The following is a 20,356-nucleotide window of genomic DNA, read 5'->3' as shown; positions in this document are numbered from 1 at the left end:
TAGGAGAGCATTAACTATCTTTTGATTGTATAAGTAGCTTATTTGTGGAGTTAAATTAGGGTGAGAGATTGAATTGAACATAATTAAATTCAAGTATACTTGTCTCTCCTTTACTAGATATTATGAGTATTTAGTGTAATTTGAATGATTGTATAATAGCTAATTACTGAGTTATTAGATTTGAATTTGAAAAAGCATGGTATTTGGCTAGGCACTTGGATCATTGGTTGTGTAGTTGTTGATATTGCTCGAAGACAAACAATGATTCAAGTGTGGGAGAATTGATAATAGTTAGATTTGTGATCTTTTTAAATGTGTTTCATATTCTCTTTGAGCCAATTTGTAAGATTAATTAGTATAAATTGTCCATTTTATGTCACTAGTTTACACTTTAAGTTGATAAATGAATTAGTTGTGATTTTTGTCATTTTACATGCAAAATCTCTTTGTTTTTGTAGGTAAAATGATCAAGCTTAATCGGAAGTGAAATGAGTGAGGATGAGAAGCTTGAGGAGTCACAACAATGGCTAAATGAAGTGGTGAAAGGAAAGGATGAAGCTTAAAAAAAAAAAAAAAAAAAAAGAGAAACCCTTGAGGAATCGACTTGCGGTTTCTCCCGTGGTTTGTGGCTAGTGAGCCATTTCACCGCAAATCCATTGTCCTGCAAATTTAATGAATACCCTAAATGTCTTTATCTTATAAAGTTTAATTCATTCTTCTAAATAATTGTAAAGTAATTTGGCACAATTATAAAAGGGACGAGTTTCGAGTTTTTCATGTCAGTATTTGTTATTTAATGATCAACTATAACAATAAACCTTTTTGCTATAATAAGCTATTTTTTATCATACTCTATTGAGAATATAGATTCTTTTTAAGATAGAGAAGAATGTATTATATTTTTTTTTAAGTCCATGGGCTATTTTTTAATAGGTGGAACTTCTATAGTTTGGTAGTGCTTTGGACCATTTGTTTTTAATTATTGTTGCTTTATTCTTGATTTTATTACAAAAAAAAAGAGCCATAAAAAAATTGGATGATATTAGAAGTCCTCCAAAAAAATATTACTAGTTTAACGTCTAATCCGAATATATATTAGTAACAACATTAATAGTTCTTCTATATTTTTAATAAAATTTAAGAGAAATGAATAAGAAGAAAAAATTATAAAATTATAAAATCTATCTTTTTGTATAAACATGGCAACAAAAGAGTTTTATTAAAATATCAAAATTAGTATTATCATTTTAAATAGGTAAAGGTGATATGTGTAATTTTTGAAAATTTACAGGAGCCAGGTGAAATTATCAAAAACCTCAGGGGAGGTATCTAAAATTATTCCTAACCAATATGTAGCCTGTGTTTCGAAAAATAACGCCAGGACTCGGCTATAGAAGTTGCATACCGAAAATCAAATTATTGGTCCATACCAGGGCTTGGGAGTTGGTCATAATTTCAAAAGCCTTGGTCCTTTAACCGATGCGAACCCAATGCACCAATTACTTGGCGCGATATCCAACTACCCCCTCAGTGCTTTCCCTAACAAGATTCAAGTGTATGTATCCCATGATCTTACTTTTTGCTATCACACCATTTCGAATTTACATAATAGTTTCGGTTTAAAACTGCTGCAACTGTTTACAACTCAACCTAATAATATTTCAGATACAGAACAATCACATTACATTTGAGGACAGCTACCAGATTAAAATCCATAGACATGTTTAAAACTAGTGGCAAGCACCGAGAAAAGAAGCCCCTAAGATGTATACTCAGCTTATCATTGTTTATTTTCTTTTACCTCTGCTGTTTCTGCTCTTGTTCCTATTCTTTCCCTTTCCCTGGTTGCGTTCATTTTGCTTACACTGACCATTGCCTTGGGAACCAGAAGCAACAACAGTGGAAGGAAAATCATTTTGATTGCCAAGAACTGCCTCTTTACGGTCAACTGCTTCCGCAACTTGAGCATCAGAGCCTTGCTGAGTACCAGCTTTGAAAGGGACGATTAACTGGCTTAGGAAAGTCTCCAGCTTAGGCCTTCTTGACTGCAAACGCTTCAGAAGAATTCCCATTCTCGCCATGTTTTTGGCAGATAAGAAATCACTGTGAGATGAAAACCAAAATCTAAATTTCAGCAATTCCATAAGTAATGTAGCACAGAAGCAGCACAAAATCCAAGGTGAGTAATTATAGCTTGTGGTAGTGAAAAAGATTAAAACTGTCTATATGTATGAACTGGAAAAAAAAAATCTGATCTCTAATCCAAGATTCCACACAAATCCCACGAATGAAGGAAACAATGGAATGTAGGAAACAATCAAGACCAAAGTAGGCGACAAAATTAAGCATATATTGTATTCAAAAGAAAGGCTTGACTAATGACATAAAACCCAGTAAGTAAAGTTGTAGGAGTTAAAATAGCAAACCGGTTTCACTGCAGAAGCGATAGCATTGCACACTGAACAAAATTGGGCTGCATTTTGCTCGAAATACTTAATGTCCCAGAATACAACATTTGCACCTTAACAAAACATCTTCCTATAAATTCCTGAATTTGATTTGAATAGATAACTAGTATTGGCAACTCATTAGGTACATCTCATCTACAGCAGCTCCACTATTAGCTAGAATGGTTTTATACATTTAGCTTTCTAAAGAAAGTTTGTATTTGCAACAACAAAAATTCTAATAAAAATGTCCCTCATTCTCATCCAATTATCAGTAAGTTACCTTGCATGAAAGAGAGACGAGAGTTCCTTGAGTTCCCAAAGCATGCTGCGTGCTTCACCAAAAATAATGTCATTTTCACTAAGATGAGAATTCTGAGCACTCAGTCCAGCAGCTAAGGTGTTTATGCTTTCCTGCAGGTCCACCTAAAAAGCGCGCGCACACACAAAATTATGAAATAAAACATTAAAGCTATCCGTTACTGCTTCAAGTTTATGCTACATCGGTAATACCAGAAAGTTTCATGAAGATGCTGAAGATACAAAGTGGCAAATTAGCATTACCTTCATGTTCACAAACTCAGAAGAACCACTTGTTGAATTGCAATTTTGATTTTTCTCTGTTGATAATACTACATCAAATATTTCTTGAAAAAGGTCCCAGTTCATCTCCAGGTTAATCGCATTTCCATTTGTGGAGCTCATGTTCAGATCTGCAGCTGGCAAGCAATTCTCATCACACAGTCCTTTGCAAAAATTAGGTGTATTTGCTCCAACAAAACTACTCTGTTCTCGGCAACTATTGGTTCTTGGGAAGAATATTCCCATGATGTTGTCCTTATGAGGTGTTGTTCCAATGTCAACAAGAATAGCATCTGGATAGACAAATTTATGGATGTTTCCTTTTAAAATCACAATCACAACAGGGTTCCCAATCCTTCTGAAAGCTCCAGCAGTTGCATTTAGAAGGTTGACAAAATTATGCTTTCTTCCTCGCCTAAGTGCTTCAGTAAATTGTCTTGGGAGCTGCGAATTAATATGAGACTGACCCAGCAGACGAAAGAGAACATCAAAATATTTTCCAGAGTTAAAGCACACCAAGCACATAATGACCACCAGTCTTAACATCAGCAAGGAATAGTACTGATTAAAATCAATATTGGATTTAACAATCCATTCCGCTGTCTCCTGAGTATTGCAGAGGAAGCTTTCAACCATCATAACAATAAAATCATATACATTTTCTGGAGATGACCCCATGCCAGATACTGCACTGGCACTTGGATACGTGTCTGCTTGGAGATGCATGAGCACTTCCAGGAAGGCGCTCTTTGTCGTGAAAAAGAAATCCTTAGAATGACATACCAAAATAAGAAGGCGTTCAACAAGGTATAAGAAACAATTAGGTGATACATAGTCATTAGCCCTCCTCCAATTGACAAGATAAGTATCTTTCAAAGCATGATGGAAGTTTTCAGTCAGTGAAAACTTCATTGGATCTTGAACTGGAATTTTTGATGCAGGATCCTGTGGGATTCCTGAATCCAAGCTACCATGGACAGGATCATTCGATAAATGCCTTTGAACTTTATCTATTTGTGTACACATCCCAGAATCTTCTGAAGAGGATTCAGCCAAAGATCCGGAAAACTTGTTCTCTCTAAGAATCTCAATGAATGCTTTCCAGGAAAAAAAATTTTCAAATCTTTCTGCAATTTTCTTGTACAGTTCACCTGATGGTTTTCCACATCCAAGACAAATCATCACTACCCTTCCAATTTGGCCATATGTAAGATCACCCCTCATGCTGATATTCTCCACAATTATGTTATCAAGTAGAGTCCGGGAGAGCTCAGTTTTCCTTAGCAAGACCAAGTTTTCCTCCATTGATTTATTAGAGTCTAATGGGAACACATATTCAAAGTATTTGTTTGATAGCCGCAGAAAACTCTTCAGCTTCCTTGTAAGGCTATCAGGACACTCGAATGACTGAATCAAAAATTTTGACACCTGATAGATATGAACAAGGCATATGCTTTGACAAAATAGAGACAAGGACTTTGCTACCGACAATTCATAAAGTTCTTCGAGAATTTCCAGCACTTTCTGACTAACAGAAATTAGTTCTGCACGCCAGTGACTCGTAGCAGCAGTTGCAAATTGTCGAACATCAATAGAGATCCAATTCTTGCCACGGCTCATGGAATTATAACCAATCTTTTTCATCCATTCAGCGCCTGGGTTCAGCACCACATATGTTGCATTCAAATTCTTAAACTGCCTCCTCACGCTGAAATAGTTCAAACAAAACTCACCTAAGCCCATGTATTTACTGAAATTTTGATTCTCCATACATTCAAGATATTGAAAGATATTCAAGATGTTCTCTTTCCACAGATTCCAAAAATACATGAGCGTACCAATGGACAACTGATTGAGTGAAATCCTGTTTTCAGAATGCTTTTTCACATCAATAGGTAATACATCTTCCCATCCATACTGCAAGGTTTTAGAATGGAAATGACACTCCAGAATCCTTCGGATTGATAACATCTCAACTCTAGGACTTTTAAATTGCTGTGAGTAACTCAGACACTGGTGCAACTCATACAAGTTAATATGCTCATTGGCCAAAACTTGAACCTCAGTGCAAACAAGTTCATAGAACTGATCTGATTCTTTCTTAGCAAATGACATGGCTCTCTTCAGAAGTACTTCTTTTTCTGCAAATGGCTTCAAGGGCCAACCTCCACTTCCAGCAGCCCATAGAGAGTTGGAAAGCACAAAAGAAAGGATGAGGGAGGATGCTTCCTTGATAACACCTGCCTTTCCCAGCAGATCTGCCTCAAGTAGAAGATCTCCTTTCAACTTAGCGATATCTGCAGCCTCCTGGAAGTTTCCTGCTGCTTCTTCCAACAACAGAAGCTCATCAAAACAGTCCACAGATTTCAGGAAGCTGCGTCTGAGATCCATAGAAGGGAAAGCTCTAACATATTTCATCATGGATTTATTGTCCTTGAGTTTATAATAAGTCAAAGCACAACTCTCCAGAAAGTCTTGCTCAACTCTGCCAATTTCTTCACCTATTGTAGTCCTGCCATTATGACATGAAGAACTGTATTTCCAGTGCTCAATATACTGCAAGCCTAGGTCAAATAGTTTTCCTTCGGTGCACACAGACAAACACTCTGAGAAATAGTTTCCCCTGGCATATACCGTTGCCGCAAGTTCATAACACTTGGCCTTAGTAAAACAGTCACCTGCTTTTCTTAGCTCAGATTCCCCACATTTGTTCAAAAAAATTCTTCCTGCAGCAAGATACTATACATCAAACTTCAAAATGCTTTTTGAGTGAAATAATTACACAAATAGCAATCTGACAACCTAGATGAACAGTCATAGAAAAAAGACCAGTTTAACAGCTTTAAAACCAAAACCCATCTCCTTCTCCGTGAAGCATTTAACTTGTTATTTCTCATATCCATTACTTAATTTTCACTTCAACTTAAAGTGATTACAGGCAATTGACATTCACTAATTCAGAGTATATCAAATATGATAAGATGTGGATAGCCAGAAAGGCTTAAGCAGGTCATGTAGAATCATAAGAAATATTCTTCATTTGCTAGTCTTAGCAAGTTGTTTGATATGTTTGAATTCATAATTTGCTGGAGTAGCTTTTTCGAATTTGTTTGATATGTTTTGATTGATAAGCTGCTGGAGTAGGTTTTATGATCTATTTTACATAGCCTCGTAAGAGTCTCGTGGTCTTTGGCAATTTAGGGCATCATCAGGTACAGCAGACCCAGAAATAGTAGATTGTGTAATGTAGCAAAAACATTGAGATCATTGTCATCTAATTCGTGTTCAACTCTCTTGGACTCACATAAACCTTAGAGGCTACCATCCTAAAAACTCTCATGACATCTCTTCCTCAGTCTACCAGCTTTGTGGCTTTTTGCTGGATTTCCAATATTTTTCTGCACCAGCAGGTGTCTCAGCTTAGTGATGGTAGAAATGGAGCAGCAGGAGAGCATCTTTTTCAAATGAAAACCAGGAATCAGTGGAAAACATATACATGCATCTTTGACCCTTGAGAAGTGTCTGCCCAAATTTCACGATATAATTGCGGGTACCGTTAGTCTTTGTTTATGCACAAGTTTCCCCCCATTCACACATTGAAGCAGAACAGAAAAAAAGGACTACCCAAGGGTAAGGAGCCAAAAGATTGGCAGATAAGAAATTTCAGCATACAAGAGAACTGATCGCTTTTTAATATTCAACAAAAATAAAGCCTTTTCACCACACTGCAAGCCTTCGACGATATGGTCTACCTAGACCAGCTCTATATCAGAGTTTTCTTGATATGTGCAGGGTGGAAATGGAATAAAGAAGTACATGTATTTATATAATCATCTTGATTACAACAAAAACACCTTATGGGATAATTGAATAGCGTACCTGCTCTCTCATAGTCCCCCAAATCACAGAAGCATTCTGCGGCAGAATCTGCCAATCCAATGGAGTCAAATATTTCAGCAGCTTCTCGAAGGATTGTGTAAGCCTCTTTGGGATTCGAAATGCGCAATTGGTCTGCAGTTTCCCTCAGGCCAGCTGCCTTGGCCCTTTTCTCCCAATTTGTGTCTCCTGCTTTTTCAAAGCACATGGATGCCACCTGATACTTTTTCTCCCAATAGAGCTGCATGAGCAATTAAATGTCAATCTCGTGGGAACTACAAACTGTAACGAGAGGGTTAACAGATCCAAAAAGATGACAACATCAGCAACAAGAAGTCAAAGCACAAATTAAATCAATGTTGTGGTAGAAGATATGGTGAAGGAAAGTCCAACCTTTATACCCCTTGATCTCCACTCAGCAGGACTGCTTGCCATTTGCATTGCTTGCGCAAACGAATCATCCACCTTCTTTGCTTGTACAAGGCACAACTTTTTCCAGAAGTCAAACATGGGCTTGGAAAACTCCTCTTTGTTTTCACAAATCCACAACCTCTGCCTTGTTCTAGTAATGGCAACATACAATTGTTTCAATTCAGAACACAAGATGCTATGTCTAGCATGATTGAAACTAGGAAAACTCCTTGGCAAACAAGAATCAAGCAAATCTTTAGTATTCATGAATTCATAGACAACTCTCCATTGATTTCTCAGAGGTGATGAACCAAAAAAGTTATACAACAGTACATCCTGCAATTGTGAAAAATCCAAGTCAAGAAACAGAAATCAAATTGTGAAAATGAAAGAGGAAATGCATCAGCCAGGAATTAAATGAGACAGTAAGACTGGAAGGAGCCTGAAGGGGAGGGGAGGTGTGGGTGGCACACAAACATTTATCCCCACGCCATTCAAATTATAAATGAAAAAAACTGAAACTTCTGGCCCCTCCATTCCACTATTAGTACCTTTCAAATACTTTTTGAGTACCCACTTAGAGAAACAATTAAGAAGTAAATGAACAAAATATGAATCAAATTAGAATCACCTGAAACTCAAGGCCCTTGCATTCCACTATGGTAAGCACAAGAGCATGATTTCCAACATGATTAGAAACTTCTTCCCGTGCAGAATCATCACGCACAAGTATGACCTGTTCAGCACCAAAGCCTACTATTTTACCACCAGTACTTGCATTGTTTCCAAAAATAGTTACAATGGCATTCTCCTCACTGCCAGGCTCAAGTAGAACAGGAGCTTCACCATATATAAGACTAGTCTCGGGCTTCAAAAAGTCAACAGACTGAGGGAAAAAATGGCAAAGAAGATCAATGACACTCTGTGCTAATCTAAGAACACCTGCATGAGTCCGGAAGTTCTGGTACAAATTGAAAATTTCTGATACATGTCCTTTCTCTTTCCTTTCAGGATTCCTTTCGTGCATTGATTCCATGACAAATTCATTATAGAACAGAGATCGTATATCTTCAAACCTAAAATCAATACCCCTTGCAATAGTCTGTGCCGTATCACCAGAAAACACAAAACCTTCGTCAATGTTTGTGCAAATATATTTGAAAAGAGAAATCTGCCTCATGGTAAGATCTTGAACCTCATCAACATAAACAAAATCCATTTTGTCTCCTCCCAGACTTGTATTCTTTAGTCTAACATGAAGGTTGATTACAAAGTCAGACAAATCAAATTCACAACGCTCCACTTTCATCTTCTCATAATCCTGGAAAATATCATAGATCATCTCTCTCTTCTGAGCACTCAAAGTCGATGCCCTACTTTCAGACATTGAAACATATTCCTGCCGGCTCAATTTACTATCAGAAACTTCCCCCGCTAGCAAGCCTCCTTTTATATGAGAAATTATCTCAGTAAATGCTCTGGAAGAGTCAAGATTCTTTGTCAGCTGTGAGTTGAAATGTGGCCAGTAAAAGAAACAAAATCTGTCATAGTTCACCTCCTTGATGCGTAAAAAATTTTTTAGAGCAACAGATCTTAAATTTCGATTAGTATCATTCGAATATTCCCTTATCTCAGGAAATCTGTCAAAATATGAATCAGGCATTGTTCCATCAAGCATCATTAAGAACTTGTGAAACGTAATCACAAGAGGGTACTTTGCTGCAGGAATGCCAACAAATGAATCCGGTATGCCTTTAAAATGCTCTGCTCCATCCACATCTTCCATCTCAAGCAAACTCATATCTGATGAGAAATTTCCACCATAGGCGAAGCTGTGCACAACACATTCAAAGTCAGAAGATTAGTGGGTGCCAAATATGCGTCCATACAGGTGGAGAGGTTAATCACTTTAAAACAACACCATTATGGTTAAAATCGTTCCTTGGCATTTTCTCCAATGTCCAAATTGCGGCAAAAAATATAGATGGTCAAGTAGTATCCATACAAATGGGCAGGATAACTAATAAACATTATTCATCAGATGCAGGTCACCATATTTATCTCCATCAGAAAACAGAGTTCTACGGCAATATTGCCAACCACGGCACTATTGCAGGGAAAAAAAGAGGATGGATAGTACCAGCAGTATTATTGACTTTTTTTGTTCTGGAAAATACCTATCTTCAGCTGTATTAAACATTTAAAGTTAACGAAGCATCTGAAAGATACTGTAGACAAATAATTGAATTGTTAAGAGGCTTGGGGTGCTTCAAATAGCATGTTGATCACATACTCAATCAGTATATCCTCAGTAGTAACTAATAACAGAGTTCAAGAATGAAGTAGAAACAGTTAAATCTAATATTTCCATAAAGAAAAAAGAGTATGTTAAGTGTTGTCATCTCTTTAATCCATGAAGCAGAGGACAAATAGATTTCAATAAATAATATTCCAAAGAGAAGTTTCAGATCGTAATTACATTTTTTTCTAAATTGAAAGATTACAGTTAACATTGCTGTTGCAATTTGCAAATCTGGTTGAAGGATGACATTTTGTGTAGGGGCAATCCCCAAAATAAGTTGCAGAAAATGACAAAATTCATTCCCGTACTCTATACGTCTACTTGGCATCCAATACCAATATCAAAAACGTATTCCTGAGAAAGGAGTACAATTGATTCATCATTCTACCCATCTTTAAAACTCCAGTAAATTGGCTTTGTTTACCGCAATTACTAGAGCTCTAAAACCATCAATAACAGGGGGAACAAGCCCAAGCAGAGATCACACTAAAACGTATCAGAGAAATGTGTAGTTAATTCAATGTATATACCTTTTCAGCCGGGAAACATGATGCTTGACAGCATAACATAGTCTTGGGCTGACTGTTACAAAAAGCTGGTGTAAACAAGCTCTCCCTGTTTCTTCTGTCAAGTGATCAACCTTGGTTCTCATTGGAACACTGGATGATGTACTGTACTTGGCTGCTGCACATCCTTCTGAAGCTAAATGGTAGATTTGTTCCTTTTGGAATAACTTCATGGTCAAGACAGTAGTTTTCCCTGTACCTGAGCGGCCAAGTATGAAGGTGCTTCTGCAGAATTGAATTATTTCCAACTCCTCATCTGTAACTTCAAATGGCAGATCCAGCTCTCCACCATCTCGTCCCGAAAGCAAATGATTCACAACACCTGTTGATAAGGAGTAAAACTTCATCAACAACAAGCTTTCACTGACTCCGGAATTTTCCACATAACATCTTCGATCCGATGTACTATCACTTGAATCACTATCAATGCTACTGTCAGTTAGATTCTTGTATCGGGTAATACTGGAAGAGCTAGGCCAACTTTTTGGAACTTCTAATTTCCTGAACAAAATTAGTAAGTTGAAATCAAATTCAGTTACATTAATGCCTTACCTGACCAAAATGCAAAAACTTTTAATATACAAGAATACATTTACCCCTCTAGACATTTTTCTTTGCACCGACTGATGAAATCATCGGTATACATGTTAAAAATGCCATCAAGACGTTGTAGTAACTTGGATATCTCCTCCAGAGACAGTATATCCCAAACTTTTAAAACTTGTATGTAGTTGGATTCCTTAGTGATGTCAACTGAGCAAACAACAAACATCCCTTCAACTTTAAACTGCTTCACTATCTGTGAAGAACTTTCCCTAACTGAGTCCACCTTCTTTTTCTTGGGTCGCCATCCACCAGCAAGCTTAAGTAACAGGTTTATAACTGACTTCTTCATGTAAGTGGACTTCAGTTTACCAAATGATTTCCGAAAGCTATCACTGAACATTACCTGTTATGATTCAATGGAAAAGTAACATTTTGAAGCATGAGGTAAAGTTTCATGAAACACAAAAGATTTGAATGTATCATAATTGCAAAAGAAATGTCAAGGATAAAACAAGACAAAAATCTGAAGCAGTGCTTAAATGATCAAAGTAGCATCTTAATGACAACTTTTTTTGCCTCATAAAAATGTAAAGCAAGATCCAAAGCCAAATTCAGGCATTTAACACTATCATATCAATCATAAACAACGGACTTGCCTAGATGGACACTTGTGTCAGTCTTCAGAAATTTGCCATAAGAAAGAATTAACCTTACAGCAGTGAAAAAACCAACAGATTAATATTACCTTCCATCTCTGCCGGTTGAAAAGTAAGCTGTCCCCATTGAGCAAATCCTCTAGTTGATCAAGCTCTTTCTTCACATCCAGAATAGTTTTCGAAATATCACTGTCTTCGTCAGCAGTAAAGAAACATCCACGTTCCTGAGCATCACAAATTAGTTCGCTCCAAATAGAATTGCTATTTGTCAGTGTTCTTGAATTTCCCAAGATCCAAAGAGAGTGCCTATGAAGAAACAAAAATGTCAAGAATCCTCCTGTTCACAAACGAAGAGCACACATGAATACAAGGCAAATATTCATCTGGTGTCATACCGAGCTCTAGTCAATGCAACGTTGCTTCTCAGAGGACTACATAGGAAACCAATGGACCCACCAAAATTGGATCTTACAGTTGATATTATAACAATATCCTCCTCTCCACCCTGAAATCCATCGACAGACTTCACCTTCACTACAAACTTCTCGACTTTTTCATACTTCCGACAAAGTTTGTCTTGAAGCACTGCAACTTGAGCAGCATAGGGTGATATCACCCCAATGCTAAGGAAGGCATTGGAACACTTCCAGGCTGTCCAAAAAAAGATTAATCATAAACATGATAAAAAGGTTGTATCAATACTTACAATGGCCTAAAACAACAGTCTTGTTACCCTCTATAGGGCAGAAGCAAATTTCAGGATACCTCTTAAATGTAAAGCACATCTATAAGAATTCGAGAAATATAAATATGACAATTCTATTCTGTTCTGATGCTTCAAATATTCTTTCTGTAAACTGTTTGTGTTTCATTTACTTACAAAGAAAACCATATGCAGATTCATAATTTATTTTAGCTGGCCCTTTTTACCTAGTTCCCTTCCTTCTGGACTTCGTTGTCTTTGTTCATTTTGAGAGTGGGGATGCAAAGCATTTTTAGGACATTATTCCTTCAGGATTATATTAAATCCAAACATACATATTTATCACAATAAATAAAAGAGACAACTGCTTCCTGTGATTTCTCCACAATAGCCCAAGGCCAAACCTGAAATACTGAAACTGCATTCCTCTTATATTGTGATCATAATATTGATTTCATCTGAAACAATGCAAAAGCTTTAACATACCTCTAAATAACCTCTGCACTATATTTACCACCACCGCTGCCTCAACCATATTTCTTAAGCTATGTCCATCCTCATCCTGTTCTTCTTTCCCACCAAGCACATTTATGAATGAATAGGGACCAAACATTCTCTCCGGAAGATAGTATTTTTCGTAACTTTTAGTCCTGACATTAGGTGCATCCAAGATCTTATTCTGATAGAATTTTGAATTTGGGAACACACTAATAGATGGATGCATTCTATACTGCATATTAAGCAGGTACTTAGAATGACCCAGAAAACTCAGTCTTTCAAATAAGCTTCTTCCAAAACCAGCTTCATCAGAAACCTGGCTTAGATATAAAGGCACATTATTAAAGAAAAAGACATCAGATGCCATTTTTGTGTGACATATTTAACTTGTCAATCATGAAATAATTTAATAGTAATACACATACCTTGCTTATAACTGTAGCTGGTAACTGACACTCATCACCAACAAGAATAGTGTGCCTCAGATCTGGAAGTTGAAGTGGTATTAGTGATTCACACTCCTTTAACTGGGATGCCTCATCAATGACCAACACCTTGAAAGGCTCTATATCTGTCAAGTGCAACCGATATGAGCTAGAAGCAGTGCAAAATATCAAGGAAGCCATTTTGAAACAGAAATCCTTTATTGAATTATCATTCACCACAAGGGGAAGGCCCAGTTTTCCAAGCGATGACAGAAGAGCTTTTAAGACAGAACAGCACTGGCTTCTAATACACATCAGGCATGATGTATGTGTGCATTCTTTAGAACAGTCATCCTTCGTTATATCAGAAGAATAAAGCTCCTCTAGTTGATCAGAATTCACATCATCTTGAAACAGCACCTTCTCCATATTTTCAAGAAGGCAAATCAGATTAACCATGTTTTGGAAATTTTGATCAAGAATAAAACTTCTTGGTACATGAGTACAGAATGTAATCACACATCTTCTCAAGGGTGCCAGAAGAACTTCAAACCGTGCTCTAGCAAACTCTAAAAGTGATTGCAGCTTGGTTTCCAAAACTTCATCTTCATTCCTCTTTTCTTTCATCTTGGATAACTCATTTTCAACATAGATACGGTAGTGCGAAACACAACTTTCAAGAAAATCAATCATAGAAAGCATACAATGCCTCCAACCAGTCAGAGGCGATAAGCACTCCACAAGTCTCTTCACACGATAGTTGAAATAGATCTCCTCAATATCTGAGCAAACTTCAAGGCGATCCTTATTTCCAAATAACAAAATATCACCCAATGGGCAGAGTACATCACCTGTTGCAGATTCAGCATCAAATGACTCTTTCGCCAGCTTTATTACTCGATATGCCACTTCTGTTACTGCTACATTAGTAGGGGCACAAGACAGAGTCCGATAATTCATTCTTAAGAGGGCAAAGAGCAAAACACTTATGGTCCTTGTTTTCCCTGTTCCAGGTGGACCCCAAATGAGTTCAACATAAGACTTGTGTTCACATTTCATCCTATGCAGAGAAGCCATGATTGCTTCAGTTTGAGATTTATTCAGCTGTGATAATAGGCCTGATCCAAGATTTTCACATATTTTGGAATCGTGATTGATGGAACAGATATCACAATTCTCCTCAACCTGTTATTAACAATGACAGATATCAGCAGTAGAAATAAATAAATATGTTCCCAGACAGCAATGTTACGCGATTCTTGAAAGAGAAAGCTTTCAGCTTAACTTGAAATTCATGCACCATTTGTAAATCTGCATTTCATAGACATCCATTCTATAAAAGTACAAGCCTATGGTGGGTTTTCATAACCTTTGTTGTCCTGTGATCTAAAAAGGCAGAAGTTGAAAAAGATCAATCCTTTTTAACTTTTGGAATTCAAGCAAACCAAACTTGTTAAGTAGTTTGAGAGCAAATAAAAACAGAACATGACAAGGACAAGGAATCTGAACCTTGTATACTCAACAACAGAGGAACAAGCAAACAACTGATTGAGATATGTGATGGCTGCTTGAAAAATAAAGAGGCACATTATACCATTTTAACAAAATAACAACAACAAAACAAAGGTTTTTCATATCTGAAAATCCCTTTAGATCCTAAGGCTCAATTACTGACTACATAGTTGGATTTCACTCTAGAGTACACAGTACCAATTTAGCATGACCTAGTAAATGAAAAAGAAGAAAACAAAGAAATGTATCAACCTGTCATCAGAGTTGCTTTCAAATCTTCAAACCATCTTTAATCAAATTTTATCTTTTACCTCTTTCATTCTACGTTTGGTCTGCGAATACTTAGTTTATTTTACAAGAATAAAACAACGGTTAAAAAGTAACAATCCAGGTAGTCAGCTAAGAAACTGCAGCATGGCCTTCCAGATTAAACAAAATAATTGAGGTTCCAATGATATTTCAAGCAAGAAACAGATCAAAATTTTCTAAACAGTGTAAAGTGATGTTATATTGGACACAGACTTTATGGTAGATGTAGTGTAACTTTCAATTGACTCAAAAACCTCCTGGTTTTTCTCCTAAGTGGGGGAAGAGGACGATTCAGTCAAACTTTCTAATAATATCCAGTAGTATTTAAAAAAATTCAATAAATGCTAGAGACTCGGGAAATGCAAACACTGCCACATGGAAAACCACAATTGCTATGTAGGCTCGTCTAGCTTAGGCAATGCGCAATTCAAACTAGAAGAAAAACAAATTGTTCGATTGAAGGATAGTCCAGGCATTCATTTCACAAAGGAGAAACCTGTAAAAACTCAACTTTCCAAGTACATAAACATAATACTGTCAAGTACCACCAACTGCTATTGTTTTTGTACTTACCATGGCACTAATGGAGAGAACTTTCTCAATAAAGTTTCGATTCTTAAGCATGTGTAGGGCATTCCACATCCTTTTGTTTGTGGTTATATTGATCAAGGAAACTACATAAAGTGACTTCTGTTCCCCACTATTGATTTCAATATCTTTTGATGCCTTGACCTTAAATTTAGTTGATGATCTATCATCATCAATTTCATCCCCTTCGATGCCAGTTACCGATGCAAAAGTCCATGACCATTTCATCCGTTGGAGGTCAGAAGTGGTTTCAGGCTTTGAATTAGAGATAACAAGAATATCACCAGGCAACGTTTTGTAAAGCTTCCTGCCACGTTCAATTAGCCTATTTCTCCAACAATCAACTTTAACATCAAACAATAATGATCCATAGGGCTTCCCTTCATCAATAGTTACTACTTCAGCAAAAGGTGCCCGATGTATAATTTCCATGACTGAGGCAAGTTGTGCTCGTGTTTCTTCCAATAAAGGAAATATGTAAGAACTGAAATAATGGTCCAGTGATTGGAATGATTCAGGAATCATCTCAACCTAGACAGTATAGATAAAGGAGTTCAATGGTAAGTATAAGAAACTGTAGTAAAATTCAGTTAAAAGTCCAAAATGTGCGAGAAAACTCAAGAGTCAAATGTAAATAAAACTAGATTGCAGCAAACAATGACAAGCACAGCACATCAAGGAAAACATTCATCAGAAGCTCAACCAAAAGTGCCAGCTGCTTATCCAATTCTTATAGAAAATAGGTTAGAGGTAATTGGTTTACAGCTTCGGTAAAAGACAGGACTAAGTACACAAGCATCAAGGTTGAAAAGATTTGCCTTCTTGAAGAATACGATAAGGAAGCTGCAAAGCACCATGCCTGATCAGTTTAATATAAGAGATCTAGGAATAAAATACATTTTTTAGCACCAAGCTCAGCACTGATGTATAGAGGCTGAAGCTTTGGCTTTGTTTGATGGTCTTAAGCATTTCTCAAAATCAAAATCAATGTGATATTGCTAACACCTCTACTGGCTCCCCTCCTTGGAATATTGAGCAACTCATAGTAAGGATTATGGAGCACGACGGCAAAACCTTTTTCACCTTCAAACATCTCTCTCAAGAAACAAACTCAGCTAGCAGACAGTTGAGTAAATTTTTGGATTTTATGTTAGATGATTTTCGTCTTATACTTTTCTAACTCTGCCAAATAAAATTGAAGGCATAGTTCAACCACGTAGATTTCAACATCCTAATCTTCAGCCACGGATAAGGCCATATATCTCCTCATGGTACGCTTTCTATCTCTTCCTGAATAGCAACCTTTTAAATGCACAGTACAATACATAAATCATATTATCAATCATCAGTATATTAGTGATAACATAAGTTCTAATCAAAAGATATCCTATTTACCCTTAGATTTACATGAAATCAATGCTGATCACTGCCATTTTACTGATCTTAAATTTAAAAACATTCATTTTATCTTCTTTGATAAGTCTGTCATTAACAGATTTGAATTCTATGTAAAACAAGCATACTAAGACCTATCATCATCAAGTTTGATTAATTTGAAGAACAAGCTCGATTTGACATTTCCAAATTGCTTGAGAAGATACTTAGAAAAAGGACCTTAAGGCAATAATTACAGTCTTCAACAGGTATTGTTTTTATATACGTCAAGACATTCAGGGTAAATCAACATGTTTCTGACGATTTATCATGCTTGATATGCTTTAATTATATGATGAGTTATCATATAATCGTCCTGGCATAATTAATATAGCATTGAAGTATATCTGAAAGGCATTCACACACTCAAACAAAAATTTGAAAGTAAAACTACACTCTTCTGCGTCCGGTCAACTATTGAATGTTGGAAAACAAGGCCATAGTTGATAGCTTGAATTTAGGCATCCAAACAGTTACATTTAAATGATATTATGCTCTCTCGAGTTTCAGCAATTTCCTCCTCTTTAATTGATCAAAAAGCTCACCCTTCACATCTTTTTTTTTTCCCTTATAGCTGAAAATCAACGCCAATATCAGTCCCACAAGCATAATACATCAAACTTGACAAGTATATAAATGCATATTTGTCGTTTGTGTCTCGTCCGGACGTGAGGGTAAGACAACTTCCGCGAAGACCACCTAGCCTTACTTCTCCTCCCTCCCACCCGACAGGACATAACAAGAGTCAAAATTCCTGCAGTATATTATTTTTCTTTTACCAGTAACGAGAGTGAGGCCTGTAATAATTGAAGTAAAGATGATGCCATTAATTTCTTTATTTCGTTTGTATTAGAATAAAAACGCCAGCTTTAATATTTTCAAAAGTAACAATGAATAATTGAATACCATATTCTACATTGACAATACATCAAAAAAATTGGAGACAATTTCAGTCCCCATCAGTATGTGCTTATATTAATGATGCAGAGGCTTATGAAAAGCACATATTTGGGCTTAAATAATCTGAACCCAGCTATATATAATAACAGATGATGTTAGAAATAATGCCATCATAATTTTAAAAAACAAATACTCCTACTTGAATGTACATCTTTTTCAATAAAAAAAAAAACAGTAGTATTATTAAACCTGACCCGACTCGACAGTTCAACCGGTCAATCCAATGAAACCAGCAACTGAATCGGACCGAGTCTTTTATTGAACAATTCAAGCAATTAAACCGTTGACTTGTCAACGAATCGACGGTTCAATAAAAAAAACAGTAGTATTATTAAACCTGACCCGACTCGACAGTTCAACCGGTCAATCCAATGAAACCAGCAACTGAATAGGACCGAGTCTTTTATTGAACAATTCAAGCAATTAAACCGTTGACTTGTCAACGAATCGACGGTTCAATAAATCCGATGAACTAGCTGATTTTTCAATGAACCTAGTTCATATGTTGGTATAGGAAAACTTTTGTGCAAATGCTTCAACGAAGGTTCAAACATGGGACCTTCTACATAGAAGTAGAGAGCAATTACTGCAGGACCAACAATTCGTTTGTTAGTAGTTTCGTTCTTTTTATAATATATATGATTTTTTTTTTCCCAAAACAAAATTTATTTCGAATCTTTTAATAACATTTTATTATTCTCCAAACTCTATTAGTTATGAAATAAACTTAAAAAATAATATTTTAAACAATTCATTTTAAAGGTAAATATCATTTTTAATAAATTTTTGCACTTAAAATTTATAAATAAAATAGATAATTACACTTAAACAAAATTTTATACTTAAAATTTGGTGAATTATTAATTAAATTTAGATTATTAATTCTTTAATTCTTATAAGAATTAATTATTATATAATAACTTAGACTAACTGAACATTTTAAAATTTATAAATAAACTAGATAATTACACTTAAACAAAATTTTATACTTAAAATTTGGTGAATTATTAATTAAATTTAGATTATTAATTCTTTAATTCTTATAAGAATTAATTATTATATAATAACTTAGACTAACTGAACATTTTAAAATTTATAAATAAACTAGATAATTACACTTAAACAAAATTTTATACTTAAAATTTGGTGAATTATTAATTAAATTTAGATTATTAATTCTTTAATTCTTATAAGAATTAATTATTATATAATAACTTAGACTAACTGAACATTTATTACGACATAATTTATTATAATTCCAATCATATAAAAAATTATGAAATATAATATTTAAATATATTTAGTGACTCATTACCCACAACTGAACCAGAAACTCTTGACCACTTCTTTCGCCGGTCCTCCTTGGCCAGGTTTAATAACCATAAAGAAAAGAGAAAAGCATGTATTGATTCAAAAAAAAAAAAAAATCTCTTGTAGAATAAATTTAATTCAATTCCCGAGGAGAAAAAAGGTGATGAAGCATGGAAGATGGATTTTATCGAGCAAAAATAATAAAATAAAATAAAATACAAAACCTGATATTTGTAGAGATTGTCATCAAAAATGTCATCAAGAGACCATGAGCAAACCAAATCACTGAAGTCATCTTTGATTCTGGCTCTGTCCCTTGTTGAAAAATCCGCTCCTTCCATCATTTAAACCTTCCAACAGTCCCCACGAGAAATGAGATTCTCAACAGAGCAAAACTCCCATATGAGATCTTTTCCGAAGTTTTTCTTTGTAGTTCTAAACAATATAATCTGCATGCATGAACCATCATCAGCCTGCTGTATGCTTTTTTTGTGCTTGTGTGTAAGAATGAAACACATATGAAGATGTGGTTTTTCTTTGTTATGAAGGAAACTGATCAAAAAACAAGAAATTAAACCAACCTTTTAGGGGAATCTATTGTAGTTCAAAAGCACTTTAGTAAAAGATAATCGTAATCATCAACTCCTTTCTTGCATCACATTTTTCAATACCATTTAACTCAAAGAAAAACTTGTTAAGTTTTCCTTACTCTGTGTACAAAAAAAGGGAAAGTGCAGAGGCCAAGATTATAGTAGTAGAAAGAAAAGGAAGTGCAGAGGCCAAGCTTAGTGTTACTCGTAAAGATTAAGAGAGAAACCTTAAACAGAACATCATAGTACCAAAAAGCAAAGGAAAAAGGGCGGAAGATGCCAACAACAAAGTAACCCTGAAAGTGGGGTCAATAAAAGACAAAGGATGAAGTCGGTCTCTTCATTTTCCAGCTTGACTCGAAGTCTACTCCTTTGTGCCCGCTTTGATTAGCCTTGAAGTTTTCGAGATTATTTATGATGTGTTTAGACACTAGATTAATACTTTTTTAATATGATCCGCGTATGTATATATAAAAAATAGTTATAAAATATATTAATGATATAAATCAATCAACTTCGGACAAGGGGCACGGAGGTACAATCGTCCCAGCGATTTTGGTCATTTTCAACTTTGATTGCACACGAAGTAATTTTATTTGCACAACGTGTAATTTTAGTATAAAATTTTGCGAATCCCATA

The 20,356-nt window shown here is 35.6% G+C and overlaps 1 protein-coding gene across 1 annotated transcript; it reads right to left on the bottom strand.

Annotated features, from left to right (window-relative positions):
- Nucleotides 1-1,574: 1,574 nt before the first annotated feature.
- Nucleotides 1,575-19,762, bottom strand: LOC113778447. The gene is made up of 15 exons (XM_027323860.1): nucleotides 19,708-19,762; nucleotides 19,351-19,575; nucleotides 15,407-15,952; nucleotides 13,013-14,197; nucleotides 12,576-12,903; nucleotides 11,782-12,037; nucleotides 11,476-11,692; nucleotides 10,781-11,133; nucleotides 10,149-10,685; nucleotides 7,948-9,148; nucleotides 7,299-7,652; nucleotides 6,909-7,146; nucleotides 3,012-5,755; nucleotides 2,731-2,873; nucleotides 1,575-2,103 (listed from the first exon to the last, which is right to left on the bottom strand). Exons 2-15 carry the CDS (start codon nucleotides 19,468-19,470, stop codon nucleotides 1,788-1,790), a joined length of 8,538 nt encoding a protein of 2,845 aa, XP_027179661.1. The 5' UTR covers nucleotides 19,471-19,575; nucleotides 19,708-19,762; the 3' UTR covers nucleotides 1,575-1,787.
- Nucleotides 19,763-20,356: the final 594 nt, after the last annotated feature.

This window comes from Coffea eugenioides, chromosome 7, assembly GCF_003713205.1.
Source record: "Coffea eugenioides isolate CCC68of chromosome 7, Ceug_1.0, whole genome shotgun sequence".
In the NCBI taxonomy this organism is placed as follows: domain Eukaryota; kingdom Viridiplantae; phylum Streptophyta; class Magnoliopsida; order Gentianales; family Rubiaceae; genus Coffea; species Coffea eugenioides.
This window is presented reverse-complemented; position numbering and strand designations above follow the sequence as displayed.

Excerpts from the sequence above, each read along its gene's own strand:
- LOC113778447 (XM_027323860.1), bottom strand. The coding sequence starts at position 19,470 with ATGATGGAAGGAGCGGATTTTTCAACAAGGGACAGAGCCAGAATCAAA. Across the intron at positions 15,953-19,350 it reads ACAATCTCTACAAATATCAG|GTTGAGATGATTCCTGAATC; the intron begins GTTTTGTATTTT and ends TATACTGTCTAG. Across the intron at positions 2,874-3,011 it reads CTGAGTTTGTGAACATGAAG|GTGGACCTGCAGGAAAGCAT; the intron begins GTAATGCTAATT and ends CGCGCTTTTTAG.